We start from the raw sequence: 22,492 nt of genomic DNA, 5'->3' as shown, positions 1-22,492 counted from the left end.
CTCTGTACCTGTGAGTTGGTTTCTGTCCAGTGAACAGGGCCCTGGGATTCAGGGGCGAGCGGACTGCCCTGAAGAGATGTGGGAAACAGCAGGTTGTGGTGAAGATAGAGCTAGCCTAAACAGATTAAGGATTAAAGATTGAGGCATAACATAATTGAGATGTGGCTTACTTTCACATCTATTCTCTTAAATTAAATAGCTTTCTATTGTATAGATATTTTCCGTGTGGAATACTTTAACTGTATGTAGTAGCTGTCTTGTCTTAATCCTTCCGCTGAGGATAGAGCTAGCCTAAACAGAAAAGAGCAATCACGGAGGTCAGAGAACAGAATACAGGGGAGAAATACCGGAGAGGAAGGAGATTCAAAAACCCTGAGCGGCAATAACCAGACAGTTGATACAATGCCACCTTTAAAACCATATTTCAGGCACTCGTTAATCCCTGGGACTTCAGCTTCCCCAGCTGGGAAAACACTGCAAATAAAGATTCTTCCCAAAACTGAAGTCAGGCTGATCTAGGGCCAAAATTAAGAGACGCCCGCAGCGGAGGTGTGGGAGACCACGCATGCGCGCTGGCGCGGGGCGTGTTTGGGGCGGGGCCTGTTCCCTTTCTCTTAGGGTTTCCGGGGTTGCCTGCCCCGCCCGCCTCACCTGCGCGTCACGTGGCCCCCGCGCGCCCTGGGGCACCTGAGGGCGGATCCCGCGCGCCTTGGGTCTTCGACGTGGACGTGGCCGCGTGCGTGGGCAGGTTGAGCGGCGGCGGCAGCAGGTGGGAGAGCACCGCTGGGATCAGCTCGGGGAGCCTCCCTACTCGGGGTGTTTGAACCGTATGGTTCTCGCCGTCTGGTTCCAAGCGCGCGGCGGGGGCCAGCCAGGACCTGGACGGGAGCGGGGCGCGGCGGTGCGGCCAGGGCCGGGGGCCGGGGGCCGGGCGGGGCCTGCGGGCGTTGCGTGGATGCCGCAGCTGGGCCGGGTCGGATGCCGCCGCCCGGGAAGGCCCGGCTCCCCGTCAGCTGTCCGCCCGCCAGCCTGGGTGGCTCAGTTCGCCGAGGCCCGGCCGGCTCTAAGAGTGGGGTACACCTTTGGTCCCTGCGTGTGGGGGGAGTAGGTCGCGGGGCTTTATTTGGGGAGATTTGGGGCACATTTCCGTTTGCTTTGGATTAGATAGGGATGCGTGTGTCGACACCGGCAAGTTGACCAGCCCAGGGATTGAGCCTTCGGAGTGACGGCTGAGTGGATGCCCACAACCCCGAGGCAGGTGGTGGTAGGCTTGAGAGTGCTTTTCAAAAACATACTGTTCATTCCAAGTGATTATGTCTCTGTTCTTCAACTGTTTGGCCTAGAACTGCAAAGGGAGCTGGGTGCCACAAGGGTGTGGAAGCCAAAGTTTGTTTGCAAGATTACCTAGCGCACTTGCACAGTTGGGATTTGGGAGTTCTTCAGAAAGACCTCATGATCTTGCTTGTTTTCCGTGCGGTAATGTAGGTGACAATCCACCAGGACATTTCGTGGCTTGTTTTTGTTGTTTTTTGCGTGTTATTTAGACGTTATTGAAATTTATGTTTGGAAAAAAGAGGCTGAAGTTTTGGGATACAATAAATATTGGAAAAGATAAGCTCCATCTATTTGTAAAGAGTTGTGCAAATAACATTGGAACAAGGGATTATGAATTACAATCTAAGAGTATACCTATTCCTTCAGGGCCGATTATTGTTTCATTTGGCATTATTTTTCCACTGCTGGATTTTTTTTAAGTATTGGTAGCTTTAAGTTTTCTGATAATTTTATATTGTTTATATATGAAATTTAGAGGTAGAACTCAAGCGGATTTGGAAAGAAATATTTGAGCATGTTAGGTGTCTGACACTGTTTTATGTGCCATGGATACAGAAATGAGGAAGATGGACAGGATCTCCACTCCTTTGGAATTTACATTTTAGTGGTGGGGAGACAAATAAATATATCAGATGGTGGTAATTGGTACACTGAGGATTAAAACAAGGTGATATAGGGGCGCCTGGGTGGCTCAGTTGTTAAACGTCTGCCTTCGGCTCAGGTCATGATCCAGGGTCCTGGGATCGAGCCCCACATCAGGCTCCCTGCTCCGCGGGAAGCCTGCTTCTCCCTCTCCCACTCCCACTCCCCCTGCTTGTGGTCCTTCTGTCACTCTGTCTTTATCTGTCACATAAATAAAATCTTAAAAAAAAAAAAACAAAACAGGGTGATATATTAGCCTGGAGGGTGGCTGCTTTAGACTAGGAAACCCCCTCTGAGGGGAGACACTGGAGTTGAGATCTGAATGAGAAATAGTATCCCAAAAGCAAAGGGAAGAGAATTTCAGCCTGGGAAAACAGCTTTGTGAAGATCTAAGACAATCCATTTGACCAGGCAGGCTGGAAGGAAGTGAGGGAAAGGGGAAGGGGCCGGACTTCAGATCTGAGAAGTAGGCAGGCAAGAGCCAGATCATACATACAGCATTTTGTAAGCTGTGCTGAAAGGTTTGGATTTTAATCGAAATTTGTAAATTTGTTCTTAAGTGCAGTCTGGCCATGTTCATTTTTTTGCCACTCTTTCTCTTTGGTTTCCTTGGATTTATTAAACTGGTTCTTGACCTCAAATCTTTTATATCATTCTGTTCTTTATCAAACAAGGTGGCCGACCATGACATGGGAGCTTTCAGCACTGCCGCTGAAATTTTGAATGAAACCATTTCTTAGTTTTTATGAGTGAACGGGACAGTTAATGCATCTCAAAGGCAGAGCTGTAGAGCCTTGGCTCCGTTCTGTGGAAGGAGCAGCCAAGACAGTTAAGAGTGGAAAATCTGGGTGCCTGGGTGGCTCAGATGGTTAAGCATCTGCCTTCGGCTCGGGTCATGATCCCAGGGTCCTGGGATCGAGTCCCGCATCGGGCTCCCTGCTCCTTGGGAGCCTGCTTCTCCCTCTGCCTCTCTCTCTCTCTCTCTCTCTCTCTCTCTTGTCTCTCATGAATAAATAAATAAAATCTTAAAAAAAAAAGTGGAAAATCTTTTTGACTTGAGATTAGCAAATCAGGAATGAGGCATTTTTGAGAAGTAATTAGTTAAGAGAAAGGCTTTAGAGGTGAAATAAATACCCAGTGTTTTGGGTATTTAGTGTCAAATCAGTTTGAAGTTATTTGACAAGGTTCTTTTTCAGGAGTTAATGGAACTTTATTGGTGTGTCAGTTGTGACTGTGATCCTCATTAAACTTTATAGTCTTAATTGATGTTTTCTCTCCAAATTATTCTTATCTCAGGTATAATAATTTGTCCTTTTAAAAATATGAATGTAGGAGCTTTGAGCAAATCCTTAAATTGATTTTGACTCTTTTATATGGATTTGAGTTACATTTATTTGATTCTAAGGATGAAGTAACCTTTATTTAAAAATTGCAGGACATTTTACTTCAAATAAAGAACATGGTGAAACTAATTCACACGTTAGCCGATCATGGTGATGATGTCAACTGCTGTGCGTTCTCCTCTTCCCTCTTGGCTACTTGCTCTTTGGACAAAACAATTCGCCTGTACTCCCTAAGTGACTTTACTGAGCTGCCCCACTCGCCATTGAAGTTTCACACCTATGCTGTCCACTGCTGCTGCTTCTCCCCTTCAGGACATGTTTTGGCTTCCTGTTCAACAGATGGTACCACTGTCCTATGGAACACTCACAATGGAGAGACTTTGGCAGTGATGGAACAGCCCACTGGTAGTCCCGTGAGGGTGTGCCGGTTTTCCCCAGACTCCACTTGTTTGGTATCAGGGGCAGCTGATGGAACGGTTGTTTTATGGAATGCCCAGACATACAAGTTATATAGGTATGAGTACTTAAACCCTTTCCGTTTCTAATCCTATTAACAAGTCTGCCAAAAAAATAAATAAATAAAAATAGAAAGCAGAATACTTTGATGACTTTAAGGAGCAGATAATTTTCAGATATAACAAGAAAAGACATTTTGACCTGTCTTCTGAAGGTCATAAAAACACATGTTTAATATGGGTTTTGTAGATTTTCTTGGCCCTGAGAGTTTTAAATTTCCAGTCTTTCTCTTGTAAAATAAGAGTTAATCTTGTTAGATTTTTATGGATTTCTACTTTAAGAGCTAGATGAAGAAAACAGTCTTTTGAATAAGATTCAGTAATTTTAGGCTTTATTTTTGTCACTCATGACTCAAGCGTTCGCAGTAATAGAGTAATGGTAGGTAAGTCTCACCTGAGAAGCACAGCTGTTTCCTGACTAGGATTCTTGCTGGGCAAATGATCAACCCCAGAAGAAAGAACCTTGTGATAAGTGTGGTGTTATCATTTTAAAAAAAAAACACCTGAAAAACTCCTTTTAGATGAAAATACATCAATTAATTTATACTGACAATGTTCTGTTGCAACTTGCCAACATGAAAGCTATGTACCTTTATGTATGTTATGGTGAAATATATATCACATAAAGTTTACCATTTTAACCATTTTTAAGTGTACAGTTCAGTGACATTAAGTACATTAAACACCATAAACTTTTAAATGTTACCAAGTAAAATAGCCCAATATACTTTCTCCTGCCCCTGAATCATTCAGAGCACATGCCAGCTGGTAAACAACTGTTGCTCATTAGATTTAGGTCTGTGGGTTGAAGAAGGTGATGTGTTTTAAGTGGCATTAATGAACCATTTAAAGAGACAGCTCAGAAGGAATGGAATCTCAAGATTTTTTTTATGTGAATGAAATATAGCTGTCAACTAAGAAATTTTCTTTTTCACTTATCAGGTGATGAATTCTGCCTCTCTACCATTACTTCCCTAATGTATACTGTAAAAAGATAACGCTGCAGTAGATTTAAGCCCTGCATGGGACCCTGCACTAATTGTTAGGCTTTTACAAGTTTATTTTTCCTAATTGAGAAAATTAATATTGTCAGCACATTGCTTCCTTATGTTCCCAAGATAATTTTAACTTGTTCACAGCATTTTCTTTTCATAAAGAGTTTATATTTATATTTTATATTTGAAGATGATGCTTCTGGGTGATTTTAATACAAAAGTTGAAAGTACTTTTGACCCCAATAACATGCTTTCCAATAAAAATAGTTTTTTAAAAAAATGTGTGACTATAGTTGATATTTTGGTTGTCAGAGCTTTTTTTTAAGTTTTGTAGATTTTAATGTGTTCATACAGACTTGCCATACGGAAAAACATGAAGATACATGGACTTTGGTTTGGATCTGTATAGTTTAGGCTTGAATATATTACTTAAGATAATGTTTAAACCCTTTTTTTGAAAAAGCATATCTCAGTTTATAGCATATGATATTTCTATAGACATCTATTGCCCGTTCTAATTCTCTGATAGCCATTTTTCCTGTTTTTCCTATAGCAAGCTCCTGTTAGAAATTGTAATATAAAGTAAAAGATACTCTGAAATGAAATGAAACCCCTTTCCTCCCCTTTTTTTGCTTTTATTTCAGATGTGGTAGTGTTAAGGATGGCTCCTTGGTGGCCTGTGCATTTTCTCCAAATGGAAACCTCTTTGTCACTGGCTCTTCATGTGGAGATTTAACAGTGTGGGATGATAAAATGAGGTGTCTACATAGTGAAAAAGCACATGATCTTGGAATTACCTGCTGTGATTTTTCTTCACAGCCAGTTGCTGGTTGGTTATTTTAATCTCTTAAGCCCTAGTAGTTCCTATTTGTAATTTGTGTATGACTTTTAATTCTTTTATTCATTTTCATTTCATCTTTCATAAATGAGAAGCCCTTTAAATTCATTCCTTTTAAGGAATCTTGCCCTTTATCTTGACCAAAATGAAATCATGAAGAAATGTCATAAGGGAAAATTATGTTCTTTAGTATGTGTTGGGGATGACTCAACTTTGTATAGTAGATCTGGATTCCTTGAATATGGTAACTTAGAGGACCTAACCCTACTGGTTGTGCTGTGGATTTTAAAATACAGTATATTGATCTTCAAAGAGAAATGTGAAATTAAAAAAATTGGAAACAGAAGCTAAAATTTCAGTTTACTAATTTAATCTTCCAAAAGCTAAATTTATAAACTAAGATGTTTGACAACACAATCAGAAATACAAACTCCTGAATATAGACAGACTCTTGGTTTTAAATAGATAACAGTGAATTGGGAAGCTCTCTTCTATTTCATCCTCCGTGAAGGGTGGGAGTTATGCTTTTGCTGCCTCAAGTCCTGTTACACCACCAGTGCTGTCCTATTAACAATATAATGTGAGCTACATTGTAGATTTAAGACTTTTTAGTTGTAGGTAAAACTAATTTTAATTTATTTTACTCATATATAAAATATTTCAATAATTGATAGTAACACTTAAAATATTTTACTATTTTTTGGTACTAGGTTTTTGAAATCTGGTGTGTATATTATGTCATGTTTAAATTTGTTCTAGCCACATTTCAAGTGTCCAGTAGCCACAGGTGGCTAGTGACTACCTTATTGGACAGCTCAGGTCCAGAAGGTGGGCAGGATGGTTTTGGCACTCCCCTATTTCAAACCCACCAGTGGCTGATTAAAATAAGATTAAGGTATAAAATAGCAAATCCAAAACACAAAGCCTGTAAGTACCAGACGCATTCTGTTTGCCTCCTCTCAACACACACTTGGCCTCAGACATTCTCTTGCAACACTGCCCTCCTTTTGTTCCTTGAATGTTTCTAAGATTTTTCCAAGGGTTTTACATGTGGACCCTTCACCTGGTTCACTGTTAGTTATCCTTTAGATTTCAGGTAAAAACATCACTTCAGATGAGCCTCCCCTGCTCTAACGCACATAATTGTATCTTAGTATGTATCAGTGCCAAAACTTCCTTTGATGAAACTACATCTATGATGTTAGGTGGAACTCATGTAAAATTGGCTTGAGGATATCGATATTTACATTAGCCACAAATATTTAGGAACTTATCTAGTGTATATATAATTATACACTGAAATTTTCTCAGCATTAAAAACTAGTGGATTTTTTGTGACACCAAATTTGCTGGTTACTTTCCCTGACTTGTACAATTTCTACCAAATAAAACAGACTGAATCAATGTTATTTTGGATTTATATAATTCCAGCCTTTGTCTTGATTAAATCAAATAGGGGGGAAAAATCTCTCATTATTATTCCATGTGAATTATAGACTAAGCTTTTTTTTTTTTTGGCTATACTTACAATTACAACTTTATTATAAAGGATACATATAGGGTGAGATCTGGGAGGGTCCTCAGTGCAGACCTTCCATGCCCTCTTCCTGTCGATTTAGGCCATTAGACTAAGCTTTTAAGAAGTGGGTATGTCCTTTAAAAAAAAAAAAGTTGGGAATAATTAAACATTTAACACTCATAACTTTTCTCCCCAATTTTTCCCATCAGTGCTAGCCTTATAGACTTTAAAATTGGGTTGGAGGATGCCCCAGGCTTAGTGAGTCAATATCCGCCCATGGAGCCTTGAGTTTATATTCTTAGTGGAAGGTAAATAAAAAGGCATTTTGTTGTAGTAACTTCAGTGGCCAGGGTTATAATCCTTTGTTTAAAATAAATTCTTGTTTAAAATAATCCTTATTTAAAATAAATTCTTTAGTCAACATTTCATTCTGTGGTTTACGTTTAGTTAATACTGCTTTTGAATATGGTTTAAATGAATAGATAGAATTAACAGATCTCAATATATGAAGTTGAAAATGTTTTGGTTTAAATGTTTTATCAATTCTTGTGTATTTTTAACAAATTTACATTTTTAGATGGAGAGCAAGGTCTTCAGTTTTTTCGATTGGCATCATGTGGTCAGGATTGCCAGATCAAAATTTGGGTGGTTTCTTTTACCCATATTTTAGGTATGTATATATTCAACCAGTAGTTCTCTAAAATTATTTGCGATTCAGATAGAATTTCTGTTTTAATTAATCTTTTTACTTAAGGAACTCTGGATATCTAAGTGATTATAAAAGTATGTTTTAATAAATTTTAAGCAGAGTAATTACATACATATACATGATTTAAAAATTAGATGCTCACAGCTGATCATGACCTCAACACCACCACCACCACCACATTCCTGCTGACCAGAGGTAACCATTTTGCACTTTATCTGTTTGCAACTCTTGGTGGTTTTCCGTTTGTATAAATATTATTTTACCACCATATTTTAGATTTTTTTCACTATAGTGACTGTTTTTTGACAGTGCAGGGAGGTCTTTCCTCCATGTAATGCACTATTCCTTCAGGTGATCCTTCACTCAAGAAACTTACATTGTTCGGTTTTGGAAAACAGTATTCCTTTAAGTTATTTCTTTAATAATTTCTTCCCCATTTCCTCTCTTTTTAATAACTCATTAATTGAGTGTTGGAACTCCTGATTTCTTTCCATATGTCACCCCCCCACCACCACATTTATCTCTTTTTCTTCATACTTAATGGAAACATTCCTTAACTTTATCTTTTAACCTTTTGTATTTTTTATTCCATCATATTTTCAATTTCTATAAGTTCATCTTTTTCACAGTTTCTTTTTCTCAGTGTCCTCCTTTTGTTTTATGAATGCAAGATCATCTCAAAACTCAGGATATCAGTTAGAGGCTTTTTGTTTTGTTGTTCCCTCTTGTTTCCTGATTATCTTTGTTTGCTCTTGAGTCTTTTTTTGTTTACTCTGATCTTTCTCTTTCATATGGTTACCTGCTTCAGATGTCTGGTGATCCTTGTATTTATTCCACTGACATTTAAGAATTAGGCAATAATAAGATATTTGGAAGCTCTGTTCATATAGTGGTTTGTTGTTTCTGGCTTCCCTTTAGGATGAGGAAGTGGGTTGTTGGCCCTTACTGGAGAGGTTTAGGGGCTTAGGGAATTGCCCTGGAGCTGCCAAGGAGCTCCCCAGAAAGCCGTTATTTTCCCTAGAAATGTTTTTCCTGGAGAGAAGCATCTGGCTTTTGTGCAACATGCTATGTGTGGGTGGGATGAGGGAGGGATTGGAGTGGACACCGAGTGTTTCATCGACAGACTTTTTTGCTAACTTTTTTGTCTTCAGGTTGATATCTGTGTTACTCTGATTTTCCTTTTCCCTAGCTGGTGATAGTCCTAAGTCTTTTAGGGTATTCTAGGACAGATTAACTTTCTTCTTGGCTGTCACCCCTCCCTTTGCACCCTGGGCTGTTACTCCTCTATACTACCTCGTCAGTTAATTTGCTTTCTGCCTTCCCAAAACTGGCTTCAGTTTCTGGATTGCTGATGCCTCTCTTTCCATTTTCTTCATTGATGTGCTTTTATATCTTTATTAATGCTTTTGCTTTCATTTTAGTGGGAACTCTGAAATTATATGGTCAATTGGCCATCTTCAAATGCCTAAAAATATTCTTACTGTATTGTTATCTGATAAGCTTCAGTTAAATTACAAACTGCATTTTGTTGACAATTATTGTCAAAGATGAACAAAGCTGTACACTAAAATACAAGGATAGACTTTACCCAGTAGTGTACTGTTGCAATAGGGAGTAGAGTCCACTGTGAACTTTGCTCAGCTTCAGTTCATACAGAGGTGACTGGGCATTTTGAAGGGAGAATGAGGGAATAAGGACAGGTCAGTGACAGGAAGGATGGGGATCATGTGAAACTCATCTGGGTTTGCTAATTGGCATCTAGGGAGATTAGGCTCCTACCCCCCACAGAGTGGGAGACAGGGGTCCTATCTATCATCATGTGTTGGCTGGAACGAACAGTAAATTCTATTGGCAGCCTTGAGTTTTCTCAGGCAGGTACTTTAAGGGGACTAGGGTTATCCTAGGCATGCAGCCTTGAGCTGTCAGAACCTATGTTAGTGTAAGTCTTTATAGGCCAAGGTCAGGGCCTTAGTGAGAAGAGGGCTCAGAAGAGCCTGGCTAGAGTTTGAGCAAAGAGAAAATCTTTGTCGTTGTACCAGTGTATAGAGAAGAGCCCATTATCAGGAAATAAATATTTCTCTTTGTGGAAATTCAGTTAATTTATTGCCTGTTAGGTTATATTTAGTCACTCTTAATGTGTTCAATGACATACCAGCGAACTCTGGTCTATCCTGTCTTTTACTCCTGCCAAAGTAAAATTCTTATGATAATCCATGAATATAGTCATATATTGTATGTTCTAAATATGTCTTTAATAGTTGTTCAAAAGTAAAACGTGTCATGCATTCCTGGAAAATGTGTTTTTACAGTGACTCTTTTGAAAAACAACAGTTTATAAACCTGCACCATCAAAGCCTTTTTATAAAGTGTTTATCATCATTTGCTCCTAATTTTTTTAATTGTTTATTTGTTAGGGAGGAGTAGATAGACTTATGGATCTTATACTTGAGAATTTAGCCTATGGTGATACTCCAAGTTTTACTGGTCTTCATGTGTTTTACAGCTTATTAACATTTTTGCTGTGTTTGATTGTGCCAGTTCCTGATCTATATGTTCCACGGTGCATTCAGTGACCACATCTCCTCTCCCAGATAAAAAATACATGTTTTTTTTTTTCTATTTTGAATAGAAATAAAGTGTATATTTAGTAATAATAATATTTTTCTATTTATTAAAACTTTTACCTGCTCTAATGATCTTTTTGTTTAATTAAATGCTGTTATCTTAAGAGCCATTAACCCTTCAAAAAAGTTTTTATTCTGAGAAAATTAATAGATTTCACTTCCTTTTCTCCTCAGGTCAACTTCTTAATAGTCATTTTTATAGATTGTCACTAAAATATATTGAATTCCAGTGGTTTAGCTTTAAGATAGCTGTGATACTTCTTTTCAGTAATTACAGAAAGCATAAAAAGGATATTAGTGTTACCATACTTTGTCGGAGTATTAGAATATATAATTGGAATTGTAAGATGTATAAATTATTTATTATTTTTAATTTATGGAATGGAAAATATTTTCTTTTTTTCTTTTTTTAAGATTTATTTATTTGACAGAGAGACATAGCGAGAGAGGGAACACAAGCAGGGGGAGCGGGAGAGGGAGAAGCAGGCTTCTCGTGGAGCAGGAGCCCGATGCGGGGCTTGAGCCCAGGACCCTGGGATCATGACCTGAGCCAAAGGCAAATGCTTAATGACTGAGCCACCCAAACACCCCTGAGAAAATATTTTCTTGATACCAGGTTTTAAAAAGTGATCTTTTTGGTGCACCAATGTGTATATATACACATTACATATTTAATTTTATTTATAAGTGGGCTCCACACCCAGAGTGGGGCTCAAACTTTGCCCCTGAGATCAAGAGTCACATGCTCCACTGACGGAGCCAGTGAGGCACCCAATATGGATTCTATATTTTTAAAAATTAGATGACAAGACTGTCTTAATAGTTTAAAATTTTAGATTAGTTTAAAATGTTATATTTTTATGTCTTTTATAGAGTTTAAAATTTTAAATTTTAAAAGTACTTGATCATTATAATCCCCCCACCTTTGCTGAGTGCACCATTTTCTTTACCCATTACTGAACATTTGAAACCACTTAATCACACTGCATTCTGATACCTGAGTTGCGTGAAGATTTTTTCATTTTTTATTCTTTAGGCACTTAAAGATATTTTATTAAAATAAATGAGTGAAATAGTTTTGACTTAAAAATATAAATTCTAATTATAGTCAGCTTGCTAATTTTTCTTGCCTTATTATTTGCAGGTTTTGAATTAAAATATAAAAGTACACTGAATGGGCACTGTGCTCCTGTTCTGGCTTGTGCTTTTTCTCATAATGGGCAGATGCTGGTCTCAGGGTAAGCTATTTAGTTTAATTTCCTTAAACCATTTTGATATGAAATAGAACAGATATACAGAAAAGTACATAAAACATAAGAGAACAGCTTGATAAATGGATATAAACCTGTGTAAGCACTACTCAGTCCAAGAAACGGAATATCACTGGTTCTGCTCCAAGGTCCTCCCCTTTCAGGTGCCCCTTTAGCATGACAGCACCTCAGGTCATCTACAGTATCACTTTTTTCTTTTAAACTGACTTAAATCATATAATGTGTATTATTTTGTGTCTGGCTTCCCTTAGTCAACATGATGTTTAGGACATCCATTCACATTAATGCATACAACTGTGACTTGTGGGTTTTCATTGCTATGTAATATTCCATTGAATGTGTATACTATAACTTACCCATTTTAATGTCAAATATGTGGATTATTTTCAGTTTGGGAGCATTATAATAATTGACTCTATCTGTGTCTTCTAGTGTACATGTTCATGCATTTTTGTAGGAAAAATACACAGGAATAGAATTTCTGAGCCATAGAATAATTGTATTTTCAACTTTGGCAGGTAACATCAAATTGTTTTCCAAGTAGTCGAACTCCTCTATAGCTGTGTTGTTTCACATCCTAGCTTTTCCTTATACTTAGTATTTTTGGTCTTTTTAATTTTAGCCATTCTTATGGATATGAAGTGTTATCTTAACTGCGTTTTTAATTTGCGTTTCCCTAAAACAATGAGGTTAGAATCTTTTGAGAAGTTTATTGGCCACATGTGTTTCCTCTTTTATAAAGTCCCTGTTCATGTCTCTTGCTCATTTTTGTTCTGGATTATCTTTTTCTTTGATCAGTTGTTGAAATTACATATATTGTCTCTATATTTCCATATATGAGCCACTTATTTGTTAAACATGTTGCAAATATCTTTTCCCTTCTGTGGATTTTTCTTTTCATAGCTTAAATTTTAGTGTAGTAAGTTTATGTTCTGAGTTAGGATATTTTCCTATATTGTTTTCTAAAACCTTCATTGTTTTACCCCTATCAGATTTGATTTGTGTGTATTATGTACAGTACAGTAGGAGTCCAGTTTTATTTCTTTCCATGTGGATATCCAGTTGTCCCAGTAATATCCATCGAAAAGATCATCTTTTCTCATGTTGTTCTGCTACCTTGTCAGAAATCACTGACCATATATGTGTGGATCTGTTTCTTAGCCTGCTGTTTCATTCTATTGTTCTATTTATCCTTGCTCTAAAACCATTCTGTCTTTCCAAGGCTTTATATTTTAGCTATTCCTGGATTTTGGCATTCCATATAAATTTTGGAGTTAGCTTGTGAGATTGCCTCCAGCTATCCTTTGTACACACACAGACCTGTTGGATTTTGATTGGGGTTATTTTGAGTCTGATAAATTTGGGGATAATTGACATCTTTGTGATATTGAGTCTTTTAATCCATGAGTGTGGCATATTTCTCCATTTATTTTTGTTTTGACTTCTCTCAATAATTGTCTTCTATTTAGAAGTCCTCCTTATCTTTTATTTCTGAGCACTTAGAAATTTCTAGACTTATTTCTAGGCACTTAATTTTTTTGTTGCTATTATAAAAGACATGGCTAATATAGGGATGTGTATATGGAAAGACAGAATTAAGATCTTGTAAGGATCTTAATTTTTGCATTTATGTACAAAATCATATCACATGTTGATGGTTTTTGTTTCTTCCATTCTAATCAGTATGCCTTTGACATCATCTATGCCTTATTGAACTAGCTAACAATACCAGGATAATGGAAACAATGTAACAGCCAACCTCTGATTCCTCTTTGTAAAGGAGACCTTTCATTATTAAGTGTGATTACTGTAGGTTTTGGGAGATAAACTTTATTAGCTCTTCTGTTCCTTCTAGTTTGTAAGAGGTTTTGTTTTGTTTTTATCATGAAAAAGTGTTATGATTCTCTTGAAATAATCATATGATTTTTCTCTTTTATTCTGTTAGGGTGGTAAGTTATATTGATTTCTCAAATGTTAAACCAACCTTGCTTTGTTGTAATAAACACAGTTTAGTCAGGACTTACTATTTTTGTGCATTGCTATAGAGAAACCTGATTCTAACTGTTGCTTCTTTGGATGTAACTTGTATTTTTTTCACTGGGTACTCACAGAACTTTCTGTTTGTGGGTTGTTTGTTTTTTTTTTTATACTTTGTATCAAGATTTGGATTTCTTTTTACTTAGTTTGCTTTGGAATTCACTGAGTTTGTTAAATACATAAAATGATAATTCATCAGTTAAGGGGAAAATCTTATTATCTCTTCAAATATTGCCACTATTCTTTCTCACCTCTAAATCTGGGACTCCAATTAAATGCAAACTATACTTTCTTACTGTAAACTTTATATCTTTTCTCTTCTCTTCTGTATTTTTCATTCTCCCGTTTCTTGTGTTTTATTCTGAGTAGTTTCCCCTTTGCTGATGCTCTCCTTAGCTTTATCTGATATGTTATATTAAACTGGGCCATTGGTGAATCCTTAATTTGTGTTATTTTATTTTTCAGTCCTGGAATTTGTATTTGGCTATTTTTTCAGGTCCACTATGTCACTTTTTATGACTTCTAGTTCTCTGTTGAAAATTTTAACGTTGGCTTTTATTTTTCAAAACTTTGTTCTGTAAAGCAATTGGTTTGGTACATAGTAGTATGATTTAGTTACTTTATATTCTATTTGTATACTTTGGTATATTTTCTCCTTGGTGCCATTGGATTTTCTCACCCTTGTCTATCTGATATCACAGGCCATAGCATTGAAATCCACATTCATGGCTCTTCACAGCAGCTTTTGCTCCAGCCAAGATATTTAGACTCCTAACAATCAGTTAAAATATTCTGGACTAAGCCTGATTGTTCTTTCCCCATATGTTCCAATCCTTGCCAAATAATAAACCAAAAAATTAGTTATGTTGTCATTATTTTATCTCAAAAGATGAAAATGGTTCATCCTCAAAAAGCATATATAGTAATTCTCTTTTGACCTAGAATTGAAGTCAGTGAAAGTTTAAGCAAAATTGGATTTCCTTCTGTTGTTTTGGGAGATATATTGTGCATTTCACTCTTAAGAGGTTACTTGACAAAATGATGATCTGAAAGTCAGCAAGTATTTATGACTCTCTTATGGGCCCAAGTCTTTGCCAGTTGCATTATGGCATATAAAAGGAAGTATAAGACAGTGTGCCCTTGAAGATGTTTTAAGTCTCTATCCTGATGTTCATTGCAAGATCTGACATGCCTTTGCCTTCTGAATCATGAAAGAAGTGTTAAGTGAAACTCAGTATAGTTTTTGTGTTATAAAACTGTTATTAAAAAATGCTATTTCATAGCATTATAATTCCTTATTAGCTTGTATATATGTCAATCTTAATATTTTATGTTAACTAAAATGTACCTTTCCAGTCATTGTGGATAAGTGGAATTTTACATTATTACATACTGTTTGGTATATGGTGTTGCTCTAGGTCACATTCATATATTTTTTTTGAATAGTCTTAATTCATTTGGGTAAATAGGCAAGAGAATGGGTTGGAAATGTAAGATGGTGAAATATAAACATTTAGCTTTTTAAGGAAATTGGGAGATAGGTTTAAACCCTACTTCATGAGTAGATAAAGAACAAGTTAATTGGTCAATGATAGATTCCCTTTGCGACTGAAAGTGGTAAAATGGAATGGATGCATATGCTAAAGAGGGAGACAGTGGGAAAAAGTGAGTAGGTTAAAAGATATTTGAATACAAATGGCTACATAGGAAAAATGAATTGACAGCGGAATGGGATTATAGGTCAGGTTGTGCTAAGGAAGTTGTATAGGGCATAGATATGGGGTGACCGTGTAAACGGCATCATGGAATTTAGGCAGATATGGGAGGATTGGGAAATGGGGGATTCCAAGAGGCAGGAAATTCTTGAGTGGATTAAAATGTATGATAACTATAAGGAGGAATAAGGGGAATTGAGGCTGGAAAAATAGATTGTAGAGATGATAGAGACCTAGGATGTTGTTACAACTTTGTATAGATTTAGGAAAATGATTGAAACTTTTTAAAGCAATTCTAATATGCATTGCCTAGCTATAGGAGATGAGTGCTAAAGGTGAAGTACAGAAATTGAACCGTGATTTAGGTCAATGGTTCTCATATGTTTTGGTCTTAGGATTCTTTGACGTTCTTAAAAGTTATTGAGGACCTCAAGGAGCTTTGGCTTACATGAGTTATATATATATTGCTATTTACTGAAAATTGAGAAAATTCTAAAATATTTTTAATTCATTAAAAAAATAAACTCAATGCATGTTAACATAACATTTTTTTCTTAGGGAAAATAAAAAAGTAGAAGAGTGGATTGTTTTATTTTTTTTAATTTCTTCAGTATCTGGGCTAGCAAAAAATACATGGGTTCTCGTATCTGCTTCACATATTCTATTAGCTCTCAGAGCTATGATGGCATCACACATGATGGAGCAAAATGTGTAGGAACTTCTTCCCTCCATCTTTCTCTGTATCTTTCCTCTAGCCCCTTGGCAGAATTGGTCTTTTGTACCACTCTGCTGATCTTGATCAACCAGATAAAATGGACATTATATATCTATATATATATATTAGCTTCTATTCAGGCAGGCAAGATCAGTCTTCATAATTCAAAATAGGACATAATTCAAATAGGACTGCCTCTTTCTATTCTCAATTCTAGTAGTTAGGATTCTTTGGAATCCTTGGAAACCAGTTTTAAAATGCCCATCATTGTTAGAGTTTTTTTTTTCATGTTAATCACCATACATTACATCATTAGTTTTTGATGTAGTGTTCCATGATTCATTGTTTGCATATAACACCCAGTGCTCCATTCAATATGTGCCCTCTTTAATACCCATCACCAGGCTAACCCATCTCCCCACCCCCCTCCCCTCTAGAACCCTCAGTTTGTTTCTCAGAGTCCATAGTCTCTCATGGTTCATCTCCCCCTCCGATTTCCTCCCCTTCATTTTTCCCTTCCTGCTATCTTCTTCTTCTTTTTTTTTTTTTTTTAACATATAATGTATTATTTGTTTCAGAGGTCCAGGTCTGTGATTCAACAGTCTTACACAATTCACAGCGCTCACCATAGCACATACCCTCCCCAATGTCTTATCACCCAGCCACCCCATCCCTCCCACCCCCCACCACTCCAGCAACCCTCAGTTTGTTTCCTGAGATTAAGAATTCCTCATTTTTAAGAGTTCAATAAATAGCATCTTCTTTTCCTCTTCTTGAGTCAAAAACCAATGAGAGAGAAACGTAAGACAGACTGGGTAACATGACTGTAGATCTGCAGCTGACTTGCTTATCTGTTCTTGGGCAGCATGGACCACTGCAGACTTCCCCTGCAGGGGTAGATCAGATACAAGAAAATCCAGAAGGGGCTGGGCCACATGACCTAACGTCTTCCCCCAAACACTCTAGTCATTTGTCATTCTTTTTCTGCTAAGCAGGAGAGGGAGAAGAAAGGCCAGGAGCCTTATTCCAGAAAGGATGGGAAGTGTCCTCTCATCTCAATAAGAAGTTTGTTTATATTTTATCTGTTTTATAAATGTGAAGGATAGAGTTTTATTGTCTTGAATTTGGAGTGGTTTTACAAACAACCTTCTCTTGCTCAGTAATGACTAGCAGGAGAAGGCTTAAGATCACTTTTCCAAAACTCAAATCATCTTTCCCCCCCTCTCTCTTTACAACATTGTTCATAATCCTATAGAACAGATCAGTTCATTTAGTAGCCTAAAAGTATGTGATGCTATTTATTACAGAGGGTTATTAGATATTGCATTGCTTGAAATTAGATGTCTTGTGAAAGCTTTAGTGAAATTTGAATAGCTGTGCCATCTGCTTTATACGTTTTTAGGCTAAAACTGTCAGGCTATGTCCCCATTATGAATCCATTTTAATTTTAATATATTCATGGGGGATGATGTTCTAAGAAGTGTAAAATCCAAAAACTTGGGTTTTAGGATCACATCCAACTGAGTTTTCGTCCCAGCCCTGCCACTTCCTAGCTGTGTGACCTTGAGCAAGTTCACTAATTCCATATCTTATCTCAGCTTCACTTCTCTGAATTATAGAATGGGGAAAATAATAACATGTTCTTCATAAGATTGTTAGGAAGCTTAAATAAGAAAATGCTGGCAAAGCATTTATTATTTTGGGGGCATAATAATTGTTCAATACATGATTATAAAATATATATATTATTTTTTTATGTAATCCAGAACATTGGACATTTTTTTATTTCTGCTTTTTCTGGGTTTCAGCCATTGACCTATCCTAAGGGAGCATTATAAAACAGCTGTTTGAAATTTATTTATTTATTTATTTATTTTTTAAAAGATTTTTATTTATTTGACAGACAGTGAGAAAGGGAACACAAGCAAGGGGAGTGGGAGAGGGAGAAGCAGGCTTTCTGCGGAGCAGGGAGCCCAATGCGGGGCTCCATTCCAGGACCCTGGGATCATGACCTGAGCCGAAGGCAGACGCTTAACGACTGAGCCACCCAGGCGCCCCCAGCTGTTTGAAATTTAGCATGTTCATTCAGAAAGAGTTGTTGAGGACTTTGTGTCATAGCATCCTCTCTATAAAGTCTTTGGAGGAAATAGTTCTTTCAGGTCTCAGTCTGAGGACTTGATGTCTCTTTTCCAAACTTTGGGTTTGTATTTCTATCTTAAATTGTGTTAACATATCATGTTTTCTTTCTTGAATTGCTGTTGAAGAAGCTCATAACCCAAATCGCAGCCCTCCTGTAGCAGGGTGGACTGGATTTTATGATGTATATTTTGGACACTAAATTTTTTTTAAAGATTTTATTTGAGAGAGCGAGTGCGAGCAGGGGGCGGAGGAGGAAGAGCGGGAAAGGTACAAGCAGACTCTGCACTGAGTATGGAGCCCAAAATGGGGCTCGATCCCACAGTGAGACCTTAACCTGAGCCAAAATCAAGAGTGTGACATGCAACCGACTGAGCCACCCAGGAGCCCTTAGGACACTAAATCTTAATTTTCATTTCTCTTGCCCACCTCATCTTTGTATTGTCTTCCTCTCCAGTCTCCTCACATAATTTTTGCCTTGTTTTTGCTACATCTTTGTAAGAGACTGCAAATACTTTCTGAATGAGAAGAAACATAGATCAATACATTTAAAATAAAAACGCTTGAGTGCAAAATAAATCTTTAAACCTTAGGAACACACTTGCCCTAAAGAAATTTTGGTAATTTCATTTGATTAGCTTTTTGGCCATTGTATAAAGCTAGTTTAGATTAAAATGCTTTAGGTATTTCTGATATTGGAGTGGCTGTACAGTGTCACTGTAATGATTATATGCTCTTCCATATCAACCACATAACTGTATGTGTTGTTGCTCTCACCCAGTATCCATCTAGATATCATTGACATATTTGTCTTGTAGTCTTGAATGAGCAGAGTTGAGGTTTTAGAGTGCCACAAAACTGAAGAAAGGGAGTATCACAAGGCTTGAATACTAATGCCTCCTTTATAATGAAATGTGGGGTTAGAGTGACAGGGCAGATTGTGGTGGAATGTTCATACTGAAAAGTTGGGGTAAGATTTACATAAAGCAGGCAGGAAATGTATAACCAGGAACACCAAACAGTGAGACTTCTTGTGTGGTGTTGGTTCAGGTTCAATTTAGGGAATATTTTGAAGTTTTATATTGTTTGAGTGGTTTCAAAGTATTTTATTTTGTGTCTTTTTACAATGGCTCTATTCTTCTAGTCTTTCAAACTCAAATCTCAGATATTAAAAACTATTATTTTTCCCTAATCCTAATTTCCTTCCCCCAAATCTAATCAGTTATCAAATCCTATTGTATCTTTCTTTGAATCCTATGACCAAATCAGAGACTATAGAAGTTGACAATCTTTTTTATCTCTCAAAGTTTGCAGGTCTCTTTATAATTTCCATTCTTCTTGCTTGGATTCATTAGACTCTTAAGAGTTCTTCATGTCTGGCCTTTTGTTTCTCAGATTCATTTTTATACCTCAATAACAAGTGAACCTATTCCATTGCCATCATGGCTGGCTATCTATTGCCTACAAGATTGTCTAAATTTCTTGGGTGCTTTGTTTTTTTGTTCTAGTCTGTTTTTGGCCTTACTGCTTCCTATTCCCATAGTGGACTGTTGCTTGTTGCCCTAATTTCTGTCTTCTCAGTATACAGTGCTCATAAAGATTACTAATGCTTTATTTACTCCACACTGAGCACAGAGTCCATTGTGGGCCTTGATCCCACTACCCATGAGATTATGACCTGAGCCAAAACCAAGAGTCGGATGCTCAACCAACTGAGACACCCAGGCACCCCAGTTAGTTTTAATTGCACCAGTTGTGGTCTCAAAAGATGGAATTTGCTTTTTTCTTTTTTAGGATGCTCAGAAGTAGTAGTTTTCCCTAAGAATTTTATATATTTTAGTAATCATACCTTGTACCTTGAGGAATTTAGGACTAAATAAGAGTATCCACAAATTCGTTTTAGCATATTATGTACATAGGCAAATAATGTTAGCTGCTAATATTATTTCTCAGTTTTTTGGCTGGAATTTTAACATTTAATGCTATAACTGTTTGACATCCAGAATGCATTCATATGCTTCCCATTTTCTTGTATTTTATTTTACATTTGAACATTTAAAGTGTAATTCCTTTTTTCTACTTGTAACAAAGATTCTGCAGTCAAAAATCCATCACCTACACTGGATAACCTACTAAACAAGGAATTTTAAGCCCTCCAGAGGCTAGGGACTCCTATGGTTGGACTCTTATTGCCACCTTTTAATAAATACAAATATTATTAAAGTTGTACAGACAGTAGTAACACTTGTATTGTGTTTTCTCACCTTGCAACATATATCATGGTGGCATAAAGGCTATTTTTAAAGAGGAAAAATATGGAGAAACATTTATCTGTTGTTAATTATATATTTTGTTATAGGATTGCATTTTTCTTTGATGATCTTTTTCACCACTAGAATAATCCCAGATGGCTTTTTTTTTTATTTTCATACCATTAAAAGAAACCATGTAGAGTTCATATCAGGTTTAGAATTATAATTTTCAAAAATGAGTCACAAGGTGTGCGCATGTGCGTGCATGTTTGTGTGTGTGTATGTAGAGAGAGAGAGATTAGTAATTAAGGCATGGCCATATCATTGATAAAGAACAATGCTGTCTGAAACAAAAACCAAGGAACAAGTACTGTTGACCCTGGAACAACATAGGTTTGAACTGCGTGGGCTTCCTTATATGCAGGTATTTTTTTTTTATATAATACAGTATTTTCTCTTAAGATTTTAGGATTTTCTTGAACTTTAAGTAGGCAGTATAGAATACATATAACATATAAAATATGTGTTAATCAACCACTCGTTATTGGTAAGGCTTCCAGTCAACAGGAGGCTTAGTAGTAGTCAAGTTTTTGGGGAGTCAAAAGTTATACATGAATTTTCAACTGCATGGGGAAGGGGGTCAATGCCCCTAATCCATGCCTTGTTCAAGGGTCAACTGTAATAGCTTTCCCTTTTAGTGTCTTTTCCCTTTGAGTTATTAACTCGATATGGGCTTGTGTCTTATTTATACATCATAAATGCTTATTCTCTTTATGGCTAGTTGGTATAAATAGCATATGCCATTGTTTACTAAAGTTTATAATTTTCTGATAAATTTCATATACAGCATGTAGTTTTTTGAATAAAAGTTCATACATAGAAACAAAAAGAGGCTGCATTCTAAATGTTTGCATATCACGGGTGCCTGGGTCGTTCAGTCAGTTAAGCGTCGGCCTTCAGCTCAGGTCATGATCTTAGGGTCCTGGGATCCAGCCCCTCATCGCATCAGGCTCCCTACTCAGTGGGGAGTCTGCTTCACCCTCTGCCTCTCCCCCCCACTCGTGCATGTGCACTCTCTCTCTGTCAAATAAAATCTCTTAAAAACAAATATTTGCATATCAATATCTCAGCCTTTTCTAAAAAATTTAAATTATTTAAAAATCCTAATTAATAAATGCTGTACTTTGTTTTTATAGAACTTCTCACCCATAATTTCCTTTTTCTTTTAAAGATCAGTGGATAAGTCTGTCATAGTATATGATACTGTAAGTATTTCAAAATCTTTTGTGTGCGATCTGTGTAAATTATGTTTATTAGGCTACTGAACTAAAAATTTAGTTAGGCAAGATGAACAAAATGTATACGTTTTTCAAGTGCCTAAGAATATACATTTTCAGAAATGCTAAGATAGTTATGCAGGTTAAGGTACAGGTTCTGGGAAAAGTCCTTAAATATTTCAATAATGATTTTAAGATGGACAGATGTTTAAGATGGACAGATGTTTAATCTGATCAAAGAAAATACAGATTTAAGGAGCACCTATATAAAAAAAAAACACTTCAAATTGATTATTAAATTTTTATACCAGGTTTCCATAACAGCAAGGGATGAATGTTTACCCCAGGGTTTTGGAAGAGTGTAGCTGAAAGTGGCTTACTACCGGTGGAGTTCTGACTAGGTTTAGAGTATAAGGAAGAGTCAGATTTAATGAACTTGGGAAAATGCAAGTTTTTGATAGACCCATATGAATAAAGACCAGAGTTGCACAAGTACGAAGAAAAATGAATGTTTTACATAAAGATGTGGTTGATGAAAATATTCTTTAAGAGAGAATGGAGAATGTTGA

At 36.8% G+C, this 22,492-nt stretch overlaps 1 protein-coding gene across 5 annotated transcripts in view; it reads left to right on the top strand.

Moving 5' to 3' along the window:
* The first annotated feature begins 619 nt into the window (after positions 1-619).
* WDSUB1 (WD repeat, sterile alpha motif and U-box domain containing 1) overlaps positions 620-22,492 on the top strand; it is a 53,869-nt gene continuing 31,996 nt past the window's right edge. For 2 of the 5 annotated variants that reach the window (XM_027590719.2, XM_027590721.2), the window contains exons 1-6: positions 620-769; positions 3,413-3,834; positions 5,475-5,659; positions 7,765-7,857; positions 11,665-11,758; positions 21,878-21,911. In XM_027590719.2, coding sequence (XP_027446520.1) covers positions 3,437-3,834; positions 5,475-5,659; positions 7,765-7,857; positions 11,665-11,758; positions 21,878-21,911 — 804 coding nt within the window. In that variant the 5' untranslated portion in view covers positions 620-769; positions 3,413-3,436. Of the gene's footprint in view, positions 770-1,109; positions 1,255-3,412; positions 3,835-5,474; positions 5,660-7,764; positions 7,858-11,664; positions 11,759-21,877; positions 21,912-22,492 lie in introns of those variants that run through there. The other 3 variants (XM_027590722.2, XM_027590720.2, XM_027590723.2) reach the window with 3 other exon arrangements.

Source organism: Zalophus californianus, chromosome 3 (assembly GCF_009762305.2).
Source record: "Zalophus californianus isolate mZalCal1 chromosome 3, mZalCal1.pri.v2, whole genome shotgun sequence".
NCBI classification, from domain to species: domain Eukaryota; kingdom Metazoa; phylum Chordata; class Mammalia; order Carnivora; family Otariidae; genus Zalophus; species Zalophus californianus.
Note: the sequence above shows the minus strand (reverse complement) of the source record. Positions and strands in the feature narration are given on the sequence as shown.